The 15,371-nt window shown below is 44.6% G+C and overlaps 1 protein-coding gene across 4 annotated transcripts in view; it reads right to left on the bottom strand.

The window, feature by feature from the left end:
* The window catches only part of SZRD1 (SUZ RNA binding domain containing 1), a 33,645-nt gene extending 25,992 nt beyond the window's left edge, over positions 1 to 7,653 (bottom strand). The window contains exon 1 of one of the 4 annotated variants that reach the window (XM_079912663.1): positions 7,538 to 7,653. In XM_079912663.1, coding sequence (XP_079768789.1) covers positions 7,538 to 7,581 — 44 coding nt within the window. In that variant the 5' untranslated portion in view covers positions 7,582 to 7,653. The remainder of the gene's footprint in view (positions 1 to 7,537) is intronic. The other 3 variants (XM_079912662.1, XM_079912661.1, XM_079912660.1) reach the window with 3 other exon arrangements.
* Positions 7,654 to 15,371: the final 7,718 nt, after the last annotated feature.

Raw genomic sequence — 15,371 nt, 5'->3', positions numbered from 1 at the left:
CTACCAAGGTGCACGTGCTTGAAGTACGTGCACCCCTTCGCCAAAATCACACATCTACTGGCCTCTCCCTTTACCTCTTCGGAACCGTTCTCAGAGCTCTCTGAGAGACTGTCTCCGGGTTATAATCCTCAGGTTGGCTAGAATAAAATTTTCCATTTCTTACTTAGACTGACTGTTGATTAATTTTTTCATTGACAGTAGGTAGTGACTTGCCCCAAAATCAGACATGGCACTTGAACCCTTAGCCTAGACTTCTGACTTCTGCCACGGATGGTGGAAGTGCATCATTGACTGGCAGAGGCAACCTATTCTTTCTTGCTACCTTTTAGAATGAAGACAGCAAGTCTCCTCTCCCAAAGGAAACATTAGGCATACAGACTGGGAGACGGAGCAAAGTCACTATTACCACCCCCCAACACCAGGTTTTATTCAAACACCCAAGGGCGCCTTCACCAAAGGCTAGTGAGAATCACGCACTCAGGAGGGTCAGCAAACAACGCCTCCAGGGCCAAGTCAATCAATAAAGCAGGCAGGACAAAACACAACAGGTAACACAATACGTAGGTAGGTAACATGCGGTGGGGACTATGGAAGAGAGGAGACTGAGAGGAATCAAGACGTAGGTAAAGACATTCAGACTCAATATTTAAAAAACAACGTGCACCCCAAAAAAGTCTATAGGTCGAATACCTGAGGGCTGGCAGTGTGAAGTACAGATAAAGGGATCCTAAGATAGCAGAGATGTTCAATCTTCTCAGGAGATCTGAGCAAAAATTATTTACATTCTCTCTCTCTCTGCTTGGCTAGATGTTAAAAAGTTATTTCCCATTTATAATCAAGATCTCAGGGAATTCCCTGGCAGTCCACTGGTTAGGATACCACACTTTCACTGCCAAGGGCCTGGGTTCAATACATGGTTCAGGAACTAAGATCCTGCAAGCTGCGTAGTGCGGCCAGAAAAAAAAAAAAGATTAAAAGAAAGACTTCAATCACTTGCAGTCACTGTTCTTAGTATTAACAGCTAACAGAAGCATTGTCCTTCTGGCTCTTGAGCACCGAGTTCAAGTTTCTCAGATACACAAAATTTATTAGCTGGTCATCCAGAAGCAGGAGGTCAATCCCAGGCAAAACAAATACAATACTTCAAAGGAACTAGCAACTAAGCACCCTAAAGCACTTAACTAGTTAAATATCTGCCAAGAAGCAAAGGTAAACAAACTGTCCAATAAGATTCCTAAGTGTAGGCTCAGGATGCCAAAAGCCTCGGCTGAGACCGACCATGTGATTTCCTCTCCTGGACACTAGGAATAATAGTACCTACACTTCACTAGGTCACTGAAACAGAATGGGATAATGAACGTAAAAAGGCACTCCACCTGCCCAGTAACGAGCTCTCAAGATGCTGTCTAAGAAGCCCTTTCAGAAAGGCCAGTGGAATTTGGGAGTTCACAGGTTTATAGGCAGTGTTCATTCATTCACCACCGCGATGTGCAACTAGGTAGCAGAAACACAACTGACAGCTGAAGGGTCGCAAATGCTTTTATAAGCGAAGAAGGCAAGAGCATGAGGGCTGGTAATTTGGCTCCCAATGTCTATAAAGAGTAACGACAGTCCTGACCTTTCCAGACTCGAGTCATAACTGTCCTGTACAATCTCATCTAAGGATCACACCCCTGAAGAATGCAACTTTTTTTTTTAATCTTTTTTTGGCCACGCCACACGGCATGCAGGATAATAGTTCCTCAAACAGGGATCAAACCCACACCCTCTGTGTTGGAAGCATGGAGTCAACCACTGGACCTCCAGGGAAGTCCCAAAGAATGCAATTTTAACTGTACATATTTATTATTCCTTTTAGAAAGGAATGACTATTTCCTGTGTTCATTTTATAAGGAAAAGAGTTTTGGGTGTGGGGAGTGGATAACTTACTGTGAGGGACATTTTAAAATCTCTTACCCTCAGGGCTAAGACTCTTTTAAGTACACACAGACCACTGTTAGGATTTGTTGCTAATTTCTGTGGTGGCTGGTTTTAACCTTTATCTTGCATAGAGCTGAGCTGGATGTTAAGGAGAAGGATGCTTGGCGGAGTCTAGCATAGTTTAAAAAACCCTTGGGAAGAGAAATCTCTATAGCTACCACTTAAAAAAAAACATTTCATTTTGTATTTTGGCCACAGATAAAAGTAGCTAAACTCAATCTTCTCCTAGGAAACCAACAAGTCAGTAGTTGTCATGACAGGAAAAAATTTCCATTTCCATGGAAAGTGTGCAGGAAAGAACCGACTCCACCTTGTGAAGGCTAGCTAACTGATACAGCCAGAAACTGACATTAACTGTGGGAGGCCCACAGCAGTGTAAAGGGAGAAACTGGAAAGAAAGGGCTGGCCCCAAGAATACTTTTGAGTCACCAGATCTAGACAACAGTGCCTTTTCTCTTGGAGGATTTTACCAAAAGCTTTAGAAAGACACACAATTCTGTCCTGTTGTAGAAGGAAAAGCAACTTTCCGAATTCCAACCCACAGCACCATGGCAGTTCTCTTGTACACCCAGAGCATGCTGGAAACAAGACCCCCGTGCAGCCTCAAAGAAAAGAGCTGAGCAGTTACGAGTGAAAAGCTTTCTCCAGAGTCCCAGGGACAGACTGCTCAGCACAATCATGTCTAAACTAACTGCTTTATAGAAAGTCCTTTCTGAAGACATCAGTGCCTAGAACTCAATCTTTCCAAAAGGACCAGAAACATTTTAGAAATGGTTCCTTTGGGCACAGTACACCTAGATTTGTGCTGATAGCACAAATCTTAAATACCTTCTTTACTGTAAGGACAGACATAAGGAAATCAGCACCAGGTAGCCCCAAAATAGCTAGTATTTGCCCACTATCCACAGCCACTGTACACCTTCTGTGATGACAGCAATTACAGGTAGCACTGAAGACCCCAAAGTGAGGTGGCAGCCACACTTCAGGGAGAATGGCCTCTTCTCTAAAGAAAGATAAGCAAATCAAAGGTCTTATCTCTTAAATTAAAAACTATGTCACTACTCTGCTAAAAAAAAAAAAAAAAAAAGCCTCCAAAGCTCCTTTCTGCTTTCAGGACAAAGTCCAAGCTCCCCAGAACCAAGTACAAGGAGGCTCTTCCTGATCTGGCCTCTGCATACCTCTCCGCATACCTCTCGGGCCTCATCTCTTTCCACTCAGTCCTGCCAACACTCTACCCTCCAGCCAGAAGGAAATACTTGTAGCTCTCCCAATGCTGCAAACTCTTCTCTCACTGCCTCCTTGCCTATGTGTGCATTTGTCCTACATTCTACCTGCCCCTCCCCTCTCAGACCTACTACTGCTTTATTCAACTGGTCCTTCAAATCTTATCACCTTCTCTACAAGACTGTCTCTGATCCCAGCCACGGTACCCTGTCTGTGCCTCTTCCAAAGAAAGTGCTGCCCCACTTGACTCCTCCACTGGACTGTGCTGTGCCTAGTACCTGGAATACAGCAGGTATTCCATGTTTACTGGCACCTTACTAGAGACTTATATACCATGCAGTACTGCTGAAGGGCTAATGTTTAGATGACTAGCTCAATGAGGGTAGAAAGTAAACATAATTTAAATTCTTAATCCAGAAGACCAGTATCCTTTAACTTACGCAAGATGCATTTCTTTCCAATTAGCTACATGACTTGCCCTTGCAAAAAAGAATAAAACACAACTTTTGAGATGCAAGGAAATTAGAAAGGTTGCCAACTCTTTATAATAAATACCAGTCCAATTCCATTTATGTACTATCTGTCTTCCCCTAGGACTGGGTTAGCTCATTACCAACAAGATGGACTAGGTCGTATCTTTTTTGTGTGTCTAAACAACAAGTGAATATAAAGCTTCAAACTATCAGAAATTTGAGCCTGAGTCCATTAACCAGCTTTTAAGAAAGCTTTGATTTTAAACTTTTCCCCTTCTCCCTTTTCTTTTTCCTCCTCTAAATTCTACCCCATGCTTGCACAGTAATAATTAACCAGTACCAGATATCTGAAGACTGCAACCTCTGATAACATCACTGATGCACAAGCCTAAGTTGTTTTCAGAACAAGATGACCTTTGCAGGCTCCACGTCCAGACCACCAGGTCACAGACCACCGGGCAGGAGGCACATAGACCACAGACAGCCTGGCTCCTGGAACTATGATTAAGAAATGTCACAAGAGCATGATTAACCACCAGCTTCCCCTCTCCTTCCCCTTTAAAAACTCCTAACTAAGGAATTCCCTGGAGGTTCAGTGGTTAGGGCTCCATGCTCTGAAGTTGAGAGGCCGGGTTCAATCCCTGGTCAGGGAACTAAGATCCCACAGGCCGTGCAGCTCAGCCAAAAAACCCCCCAAAACAAAAAACAACAAAAACAGAAACAAAACAAAAAACCAACTCTTAACTAAAAGACCAAGTTGGAGTGGATCCGAGACTTGTCTCCCACTTCCTTGCTTGGCACCTTGCAATAAAATCCTTACTCTGCTGCAAACACCTTACTTTGCTGTGCCCTGGGCACGTGAGCCCTTTTCGTCTTTTCAACTTGAGCAAACTGCTGATCTGATTTCGGGGGGGAGTAAGGATTACAAACTACTGTATGCTATTTGTCCCTTGAGATGTGCTTAAGACAAGGATGCAATTTAGAGTTTGAATCAACATAAACTCAATTCTACATTTTCATTTCTCCCAAAGGCAGCATATTTTTAAAGAAGCATTTCCTCAACGGAATGTAAGTTACATTTTTTGAATTGTCCTTTTTTTGAGGATGTAACTCCTTGGGAGAACAGGTAAAGGGACAATTTTATATCAGATACACCATATTAACTAAAAGCAAAAAGCAGTGTATTTACAGAATATTTGAGGTGTTTCTCAAAGTCAGTCTTCCCCTGAAGGACACAACAGAACTTGATATTGAGTGTTCTGAAAATACAAAGGAGACAATGACCTCACATGTACTGACAAATAAGAAAAAAATTCTAGCATGATGGCAAAATTCTTTTGTGGTATTGGAGGAAAGGGATCACCAAAAGCCTCTACTTTCAAGGATTAGAACTGCCTCTAAATTATATAAAGTTTAAATGCTCACTTTTAGAATTAGTCGACCCCAGTTGCTAGTCTTGCCATCCCGGTGTTTCATTTTTTTGCAAGGGGTTGTGTATGTGTAATTTAACACTCATTACCATATATCAGTTGAGAGACAGGGTAACCTGAAGCTAAGACTTTCACATATGCAACCGGGTACGTCTTCAGACGCTGTATAGTTAGTTGGTTTCCCAGTGATATGGACACTATGCTTCAACCCCTCCTTCTAAAATGCACATTTACAAGACCCTTTGTGAAATTCGCAAAGGGAATCAAATTCAAGAGAACCTTCAAATATAAGCCCAAAACAAACATATTAAAAATGAAAGTTAATGCCCAACTCCCAAATTTTCCATAGGTCCCCAGGTAGGAGACAGCAAAATGCTAAAGAATCCAGCTTTGGAGTCAGGTCAAAATCCCAGCTTCCCAATTACTATCTGTGTGCCTTGAGCAAGAGAGGTTACTCCCTAAACCCCAGTTTCCTTATTTACTAAAGGAAGGTAATACCTCTACGGGTTACTTCAATTAAATAAAAGCTATATAAGGGAACTTGCATTTTGGCAGTACTGCTCATGATGTCAATGAAATAAGGTTTGGGTTCTATTTCTGTACCTGGCACTTATAAAGGGTTTTCGTAAAGTACAGTACAAATACTGGACGAGCACCAGAAAGATCTAAGTTAAATCTTACATCTCTGGTGTTTATTCAGCTATAAAATGCAGGAGTGTGCTAGCTGATCTCTAAGCAGCTTACCAGTTCTGAAAAACTAAAGCAATCCTCAATTTCTGAACCCTACCTTCATTTTTGTTTATTTTCTTATTCCTTAACATGAGAAACTCATGTCCCTTTGAAACATGTGAGGAAAAACAAAGAAAGGACAAGATGCTCAAGAAACTTATCATTTGAGTCATATTCAAACTGTAGGCCAAGCTTTTTTTGCAGGGAGCAGCATGAGGGGTTCTGAATGATTCACTCACATTGGTGGTAGGCAATAAACGCCCTACCGGAGACTGTAAATTCTCTGGCACAAAGTCACTGCTAAGCACGCTGTCTAGCACAGAGCAGACACTCCCAAATGTCTGTTGAATGAATAATACCTAGCTGACACCTGTTGCTCCCTATAAAATCTTTCGATTGCTCTCCTTACTCAAGTCAAAATCCAAGGAAGATGGTCGGCACAGAAGAGCTGTACCGAATACCTTCTGAACGAATTAATTCTTCAAATCCTCAATTATGCTAAGTGGGAAACAAAGACCTTGAGAGAAACGCTGAACCACCACCGGGAAAAACTTCAACGCCAAAGTTTCAACATTAAGGAAATGTTAAGGGATCCGTTTCTCGACCTCTTCAAGCGCTGACAAGCACCCTAAAGTGCGCTTGGGGGAAAAAAACCCAGCTCGTTGTTCTACCCCGGTACACTCGGCTCTCCACGCCCTACTTCCGACACAGAAACCTTCACGGTGGATGTCACTCGAGCCAGCACTGAACAGACACGAACACGGGGAGGACAAAAAGACATCTCCCCACCTTCACAAGGGTCACCATAGAACCACATACTCTGAAAAGACCAAATTAAACACGAACCTAATGGAACTGGCTATTCGGCTTAAGAAAAACTAATTTCCTATAGCTTATGGAGGTAAACAAAACTCCAAAAACCGAAGTCGAACGGTCCATTTTCCCCCTCCTCTCCCAGGAATGCGCCTACTTCACATACCGCACCCCTCCCCCCTCGACCCCGGCGATCACACTTCGAGACCCTTCCCCGGTGCTCAGATCGTTGGGTGGGCCTCGGGGAGAGAGGCTGCCCGCTGGGCTTTCGGTTGTTACGGCGAGGTCCCCGGGAGACGAGCCTGCCGCGGGCTCTCAGAGTAAAATTGAAAGAGGAAAAAAACCCCAGACTCGCCCACCGTGGCGTATGGCGCAAAGCAGTGGGGGATTTTAGCAGAGTTGAGGGGTCCAGAAATGACTCAATTTCCTCCTCCTGCTCTTCTGCGGAGCCGGGCTTGCCGCCCCAGGTCCGCGCACCCCCTCCCCACATGGTGTGTAGCTCCTCTTCAAAGCACATGAACTTTAAAATGGTGCTTTGGGCGGGGGGAGAGCCGACTGGGAAAGGAAGGATCAAAGGAACTTGCGGCGGGTTAGCAGGCGCCTGAAAAACAGGCCCTGGGGGGCGGGTGTGGCGCCCCGGGTGACGTGCACGTCGCTAAGGGGGTGGTGGGTGGAAGGAGGCGCACCGGGCAAAGGTGGAGGGAGAAATGGAACGCGGCCCCTTTAAGAGGCCTTCACGGCGCTCTGGGGCCGGGGGCCTCTCCTTCGCCCCCGGTCCGGCGTGCGGGGCCCTTCCTCGGGGAGAACCATCCCCAGACCCGCTCCCCGGAGGGTTCCCTCACGCCAGGTCCCGCCCGGTCCAGCCCCGGGGCGGCGGCTCCTCCTTACCCCGCTGTCTGCCGCCTCCTCCCAGCTCTCAGCGACCTCCTCATCTTCCATCTTACTCGCCGCTTTCCCTCCTCCCCCACCCCCTATCCGCGCCTGCGCCCTGAGTCGCGTCTCGGTCGCGGGCGCCAGCGCGCAAGGTTTTGCTCAATGAACCCCGCCCCGTTCCAAGCCCGGAAGAGGCTTCAGTCCAAGGCCCAAGATCATCCAGGAAGCCATCTTGGGAGAGGGCAGAGAAATCAGAAAGTTGCCATTTTTCTTAAGGGCAACGTGATTTTTCTCTCTCCCTCTCCCCCGCCCCCTCCCCGTCCCCCTCCCCCGCCCTTTCTCTCTCTCTCAGTGGGAGTCCCTGGAACCATCTTTTCTAAGGGCAAACAATTACTTTTTTTTAAGTCGTAGTTTCCATAAACTGCATATTATGCTTTTTCAAAATTCTGAAAACATTTTTATACCTCAACAAAGTGAAACAGGAGATAAAACATTGACCAGCTTAAACTGGTTTTGACTCCTTAAATAGGTTATTGACTAATCAAATCTTGAGGGTTTTTTATAGAGACATTACTGCGCATGTGCAAGGCCGGAACCCACGTTTCCAGGATGACCCCGGAACCAAGAATCTTCAGTCTGGGGAACTCAAACAATAGAAATGTTGCCATCGGACCCCTTAACCAGCTGAAGCAAGAAGTCCTTCAGTAAGGAAAATCCGGCTTCCATCTGCCATAGTACCTTGTTTACCATATATGGACTGCTTTGAAAACTAGCCAATCAGCTTGTGCCAAGTTTGAAATGTCCCTAACCTCTTAAATTTTGCCCCAAACCCTGGCTGGGGGAGACAGATTTGAGCCCTGCCTCCTGTCTCCTTGCCGGTCCACCTCGCAATAAAGCTTTTTCCTTTCTCAAAAGCTGGTGCCATAGTATTGGCTTCTGTGCGCGCCAGGCAGTGAGCCCTTGCTCGGTGAGAATTTCTGGCGATCGCAAACGAACTAAGCTCCTGTGATCGCCTGGCTGAGGCACTGTAGCCCCCGGCTGGGTGTAGGCCCTCGTCACCGACCCTGAGTGGCCACCTAGACCCGATTTGTCTAGAGGCTCGGCTGTCGGGTTCCTGCTTCCCGCAGCAGCTGCGCTCCAAGCTCCTCCGCGCTACTTTCACTTTTGGGGAAAGAAACAGCTCCTGGATCTTTTGGGTGAGTAACCTCATTAAAACGCGCTTGTGCCTAAATTGTCTAATAACAATTATTAGACAATAAATGTCTAATCAGGATTGTGGGTTAGAGTCCCACTCTAAGGGAGACAGTATGAAAGGTTCAATCCGTTGTCTGGGAACTAAGATCCCACAAGCCGCACAGCGCGGCCAAAAAAAAAGTTATAACCACCGAGGTACCCAAAAGATCCGGTTAGAATCCCAGGCCTTTGGATTTCTTGGTCTATGTCTGACTGTTTTGCTTGTTAGGAATTGGCTAATAGGGTTAACTATTGGATGACCACAGAAAAACTTTATTGAATCTGTTTTATGTCATTTTGCTGTGGTCATCCTGAGAAAAAAATACTTCCAAGATGGGGAATGATAACAGCGTACCAGACGGCACTCCCTTGAAAAGTGTTCTTTGAGGTTGGCCAATGTTTACCTCTAATGATGAAAGAGGTATAAAAAAAAGAAAATGATTTTCTTTTGTAACACTGCCTGGCCCAAATATCTACTGGAGTCAGGGGAAAAATGGCCCCCAAATGGGTCTTTGAACTGTAATACTATTATACAGTTAGACTCGTTTTGTAAGAGAGAGAAAAAATGGGACGAAATCCCGTATGTAGACTCATTTATGTCTTTATATAAGAGGAGAAATATGCATAAGGCATTTATTGATAAAATGATGGGTCAGAGGGAAGAACCTCACAAAAAGCCTGTTTTACCCGAGTCAAAGTCTAATGACGATCTAGTCCCTCTGTCTGCACCTTTTGCAGTAGCCGGACTGTGGGCACTTCCTACGGTAGCCCCTCCCTCAGCACCTCTTGTGGTTCCCGCGAATCCTGAAGGGGATCTTCCTGCAGGCAGTGCCAAGACTTTTACCAGTCCTCCTAGGGCTGCTGGTCCGGCTCTGTGCTCGCCCTTAGCAGATGGTCAACAAGGAATGGTCTACCCTCCCTGTACCCTCCAGGGTATTCAGTTTGGCCCAGGGAACACTCGACTGTAGGCGGGACAATTTCCATTAAGGCAGGTCCCAGCAGGCTTGGATGACCAAGGCCAATCCAGAGCACTTGGAATCATGCATCATCGTTATCAGTCATAGATTTCCTTAATTATAAAGCTAAAATGCCATCTTATCAAGATGATCCTAGGAATATGGAGAATCTCTTTACATATATTTTTGCTGTTTTTCATCCTAACTGGGCTGACATACAGACCCTCATGTGTATCCTACTCAGTCCAGAGGAACGCAGCATGATATTAGAGAAGGCCTTCCAGGAAGCCAAAGGCTTCATGAATTAAAACCAAATAATCCAATCAGAACTCCAGCAAAGCAGGCCATCCCTGGAACTGAACCAGGATGGGATCCCAGTGACCCAGGGGATCAAGCAAGGCTGAATCATTATAAAGATTGTTTAATAACTGGACTGCAGAAAGGGGCAAACAGCTTCAAGAGGGTCCGGAATGTACAGCCAGGGCCTGAGGAGGGCCCATTCACCTTCCTTGAAAGGCTTTATGAGGCTTTCCGAAAATATACTGATATTGATCCGGAACACCCAGATGACATGGGACTGGTCAATTTAAACTTTATCGGTCAGAGTGCCCCAGATATAAGAAAAAACCTAGAACGACTGGAAGGGCAATCATGGACACCAACGTCTCAGTTGGTCCAGATTGCTTTTGAAGTGTTCAAAGGCCGATACGAAATTTGGGAAAAGCAGGAGCAATGCATCGAGCACTGCATCGTGAGGCAGGTTGCTCTGCTCAGCTGTAACCAGTCAAAACCCAGCAGGACGTCTGCAGGAGAGAACAGACGACCACGGGTAAGACCCTGGGGACCTCCAAAACCCAGCCGGAAAGGCCATCCATCTGTTGGGCCACAACAGTGTGCCTTTTGTTAACAGGAAGGGCACTGGAAAAGGGAGTGTCCAAAAACAGACAGGGCCCCCTCTCCCCCAAGATAACATCCATTACTGGTGTATCTGGGGAAGTCTCTCAGAAACCTTCTCTACAATGGCTTGAATGTCATGTAGAGAAAACACATGTAAAGTACAGCTTTGTGTATGTGCCTGGATGTCATAGTCCCTCATCAGGGCAAGAGGTACTAACAAATTTAAACGACCAAGTGGGTTTCTCAGCAGAAAAAGTAGACACCAAAGTACTCCCAGGTCAAGACTGCGCCCTCCAAGCTGCGCCATTACAATTGGGAGACAAGCCTCAACCAGATGTCCCTGAAGAAATTCTTCAAAAGGTAAGAGCAGAAGTTTGGGCTGACGGGACACCAGGAAGAGCCAAGACGGCTGACCCAATAGTAGTAAAACTCCACCCAGGTGCCCAGGCTCCAAAGTTAAAGCAGTACCCTTTAAAGAGGCACCCAAAGGAAGGTATAAAGCCTCTGATAAACACTTTTCTTAAATGCCAATTAATCCGACCTTGTCAATCCCCGTATAACACTCCCATCCTACCAGTACAAAAACCTGGGACTGGAGATTATCGTTTTGTACAGGATTTGAGAGCTATCCGCCAAATTGTAGAGGATGTACATTCGGTGATGCCAAATCCTTATACTTTGCTTACAACTTTATCTGGAGACTTTTGCTGGTTTACAGTTCGGAACTTAAAAGATGCCTTTTATTGCATACCCCTAAGTCCTGAGTCCCAGGAACTGTTTGCCTTTGAGTGGAATGATCCAGAGACTAATATAAAACAGCAGTAATCCTGGACTGTACTTCCACAAGGATTTAAAAATGCCCCCACCATCTTTGTGGAGGCCTTAGCCAAGGACTTAAAGGATCTTCAGTTAAATGAAGGAATCTTACTCCAGTATGCGGATGATATACTTACTAAGCGCTAGTATAACTAAGGAAGCTTCAGACCGAAATACAATCTTCACTTTAAACTTTTTGGCAGACCGGGGATATAAAATCTCCAAGGGAAAGGCACAAATTTCTCAACCAGCTGTAAAATATCTAGGAATTGAGTTATCAAAAGGAGAAAGAAACTTGAGAGATCGAAGGGAAGCACCCACCACCAGAAAGCAATTGAGAAGATTCTTAGGAATGGCTGGGTTTTGTTGTATTTGGATTCCTAACTTCGGACTTATAGTCAAACCTCTATATGAGTCTCTCAAAAGAAATGCCAATGAGCCATTAAGCTGGACTGCGAAATGCCATGAGTCATTCCGCACCATCAAGGAGAAAATTTCAACAACCCCAGCACTTGGTCCCCCAGACATTAGAAAGTTATTTGATCTTTTTGTGCATGAAAGACAGAGCATGAGTCTTGGAGTGCTAACTCAAAATTTAAATACTGCCAAAAGGCCAGTAGCTTACTTTTCCAAACAATTGGATGTTGTAACTCAAGGATGGCCAGTTTGCCTCCGGGCTGTGGCTGCAACCTGTGACCTTTTACAAGAAGCTGAAAAATTTACCCTGGGTTGTCCTACCACTGTGCACACCCCACATCGTGTGCAACTTTTACTTGAACCAAAGGGCCGATATTGGCTTACTTTGGGGAGACTGGGCAAATACCAGGCCATACTATTTGACAACCCAAAGGTAACATTAAAAGAAGTATCTGCTTTAAACCCAGCCACTCTGCTCCCCGGAAGAACCTGTTTACGATTGTACATGAAAACAGAAGAACCTGTTCACGATTGTATACGAAAAATTGAAGAAGAGTATTCTAGCAGACCTGACCTGACTGATCAGCCTTTAGAGAATCCAGATATGGAAATGTTTGCAGTCGGGAACAGCCTCATGGATCGTGGACTCCGAAAAGCTGGATATGCAGTGGCAACTCATCAGGAGGTCGTAGAAGCAGAAGCTCTCCCTCCAGGTACGTCTGTCCAGAAGGCAGAGCTCGTAGCCCTCAGGAGAGCCCTGCATCTTGGAGCTAAGAAAAAGGTAACCATTTATACTGCTTCTAAGTATGCCTTCTCTGTCATGCATGCACATGGGGCCATGTGGAAAAAGAGAGGTCAACTAACATCAGGAAAGAAAAAAATTAAACATGCAGAGGAGATACTGGCCTTATTAAACTCTGTTTTTAATGCCGGAAGAAGTAGCCATAGTACATTGCCCGCACCAAAAGACTGATAGCTGTATAGCTAAAGGAAATAATTTGACTGAACACGTAGCAAAACAGGCGACCAGAGCCAAACACCCTAGCACTCATTCAAAGTGTGGACCTGTCCCTGTTTAAGCCTCAGTATTCAGAAATGGATCTAGAGAGAGATGATGAATGGGGATTTCACACTGACTCTTGAGACATAGATGGTGATCAGTACCAAACAAACAAAGAAGGCTGGATATATAATGAACAGGGATTAGTGCTTATGCCCCAACATTTAATGGAAAGAATTATTACTCATCTACATCAAGGAACCCATTACGGGAAGGATGCAACCTATCATTGGCTACAAAAGTTTATTGTTAGTCCATAAATGCAAAGGACCATCCAAAAGGTAATACAAAATTGCCTGATTTGCACCAGAAACAATCCTAAAGCTGGGCCACCTCCAATATTCAAAGGGGTGCAAACCCGAGGGACAGAACCAAGAGATGCCTGGCAAATAGACTTTACTGTTATGCCAAGAGCCATGGGACATTATAGATATTTGCTGGTATTTGTGGACACCTTCACAGGACGGGTCAAAGCTTTTCTGTGCTGGAGAGAGAAATCTTCCTAGGTAAAAAGGCCTTACTAAAAGAAATTAGCCCTCATTTTGGGTTGCCTCTTTCCATTCAAAGTGACAGTGGAGGAGCTTTCATAGCCAAGGTAACGCAAGGGGTATCTGGGGCCCTCAGACTACAATAGAAGTTACATGCTTCATGGAGCCCTTATTACTGAAATGATGAATCATACCTTAAAAGAGACAATCACCGAAGTATGTTAAGAAACCAACTTCACTTGAGATAATGTCTTAACAGTTGTCCTGCTGAGGGTAAGAGTAGCCCCTAGAAGCAAGTGCCACTTGAGCCCTTATGAAATGTTAACGGGAGACCCTTCCTTAAGACTAAGTATTATTGCTGTCTTGAAAGTGATCTCATTGTAAAAGAATTAGATACTATAAAATGTGTACAGTCCCTTGGTGCTATCTTATTTTCTGTATATAAATATGCCTCTAGCCAATTAACATTTCCTGCAGACATTCCTGTGCACTGCATAAGCCCAGGGAATTGGGTCCTCCTCAAACTTGGAAAAATGACTGCCCTGAGGATCAACTGCAACCCAAGTGGATTGGAGCCTATGAAGTCCTTCTGGTTACACATTCTTCAGTAGAGCTGAAAGGAGTTAAACCTTGGATACACCCCTCCAGAGTAAAAATAGTACCCATTTCTAACCAGCACCCCCCTTGTCCCCTTTACAGTTCCCAAACAGGGCACGCTCTCCATGGACAGGAGGAAGTAGGAGGACCCAACCTTACTAACACCAGAGGGGCCTGGAAACCCACTACTGATTTCTCGGCCCCTAATTACACTTGTAAACCCTTAACTGAACTTAAGTTACTTTTCAAATAGAAACAGGACAGCTAAGTCTCCACCTGGTCAGGAAGAGAAGACGAGGACATCTCGAAAGTAGACAGCTCCACCCAGAAGTCTGGACCAGGCTGATATAAATCCAAATTCAGTCACTAAGAATGTTAAAAATAACATGTTTTCACTGGTTCCCAAAGAATAAGTTCTGTTTTTGGAGGACTGTTAAAATTAGGAATCATAGTTCTGTGTATCATGGGGTTAATCTTTTTACTCACCAAATTTTTTACTTATTGTCTATCTCATATATTTAAAAAGGCCTCCCCCACTCACAAGTTGATTGCCCAAGACTTAAGCGTTCAGAGTGGGACTCGTGAATATTTACAATCAAGTGCAAAAACAATTTCATTCCTCTTATAAAAATCTATGCCCCTTCTCAGCAGGAAGCAGCTAGAGCGGTCGTTGCCCTATTTCCCTTAAGATTGAGGAATGTCCAAAGTAAAAGAGGGGCACTAAAACAGCACATAAAACATTGACCTGCTTATCCTAGTTTTGTCTCCTTAAATAGGTTGTTGACTAATCAAACCTTGAGTTATTTTACAGAGACAGCACTCCCATGTGCAAGACAGGAACCCATGTCTCCAGGATGACCCCAGAACCAAGAATCTTCAGTCTGCAGAACTCAAACAATAGACATGTTGCCACTGGAGCCCTTTACCAAGCAAGAAGTTCTTCAATAAGAAAAATCCAGCTTCCAGCTGCCCAAATAGCTTGATTCCAATCAGCTTCTGACTGTGAACACTAGCCAATAAGCTTGTGAAATTCTCCTAACTTACATTTTGCCCTGAACACTGGACAGGGAGACAGATTTGAGCCCTGCCTCCTGTCGGTTGACTCACAATAAAATGCTTTCTTTTCTTAAAAGCTGGTGCCATAGTATTTGCTTCTATGTGTGTTAGACAGTGAGCCCTTGCTTGGTAACAAAAGGATGAAAAATATCCGCTGATGCATAAAACATTTTATTATTTCTATCTGGTAGAGTGAAAATGATTACAGTATTTCCTGCTCATAAAGCAGTATTCCAAGCATCTATTAACACTAGTTTATATCCTCTAGCTTGAGGTGAAAACATTAGTTGTTTTATCAACATTAGTTGATAAATTGCACCTGAGCTGGA

Source organism: Stenella coeruleoalba (genome assembly GCF_951394435.1).
Source record: "Stenella coeruleoalba genome assembly, chromosome: 1".
Taxonomy (NCBI): domain Eukaryota; kingdom Metazoa; phylum Chordata; class Mammalia; order Artiodactyla; family Delphinidae; genus Stenella; species Stenella coeruleoalba.
Note: the sequence above shows the minus strand (reverse complement) of the source record. Positions and strands in the feature narration are given on the sequence as shown.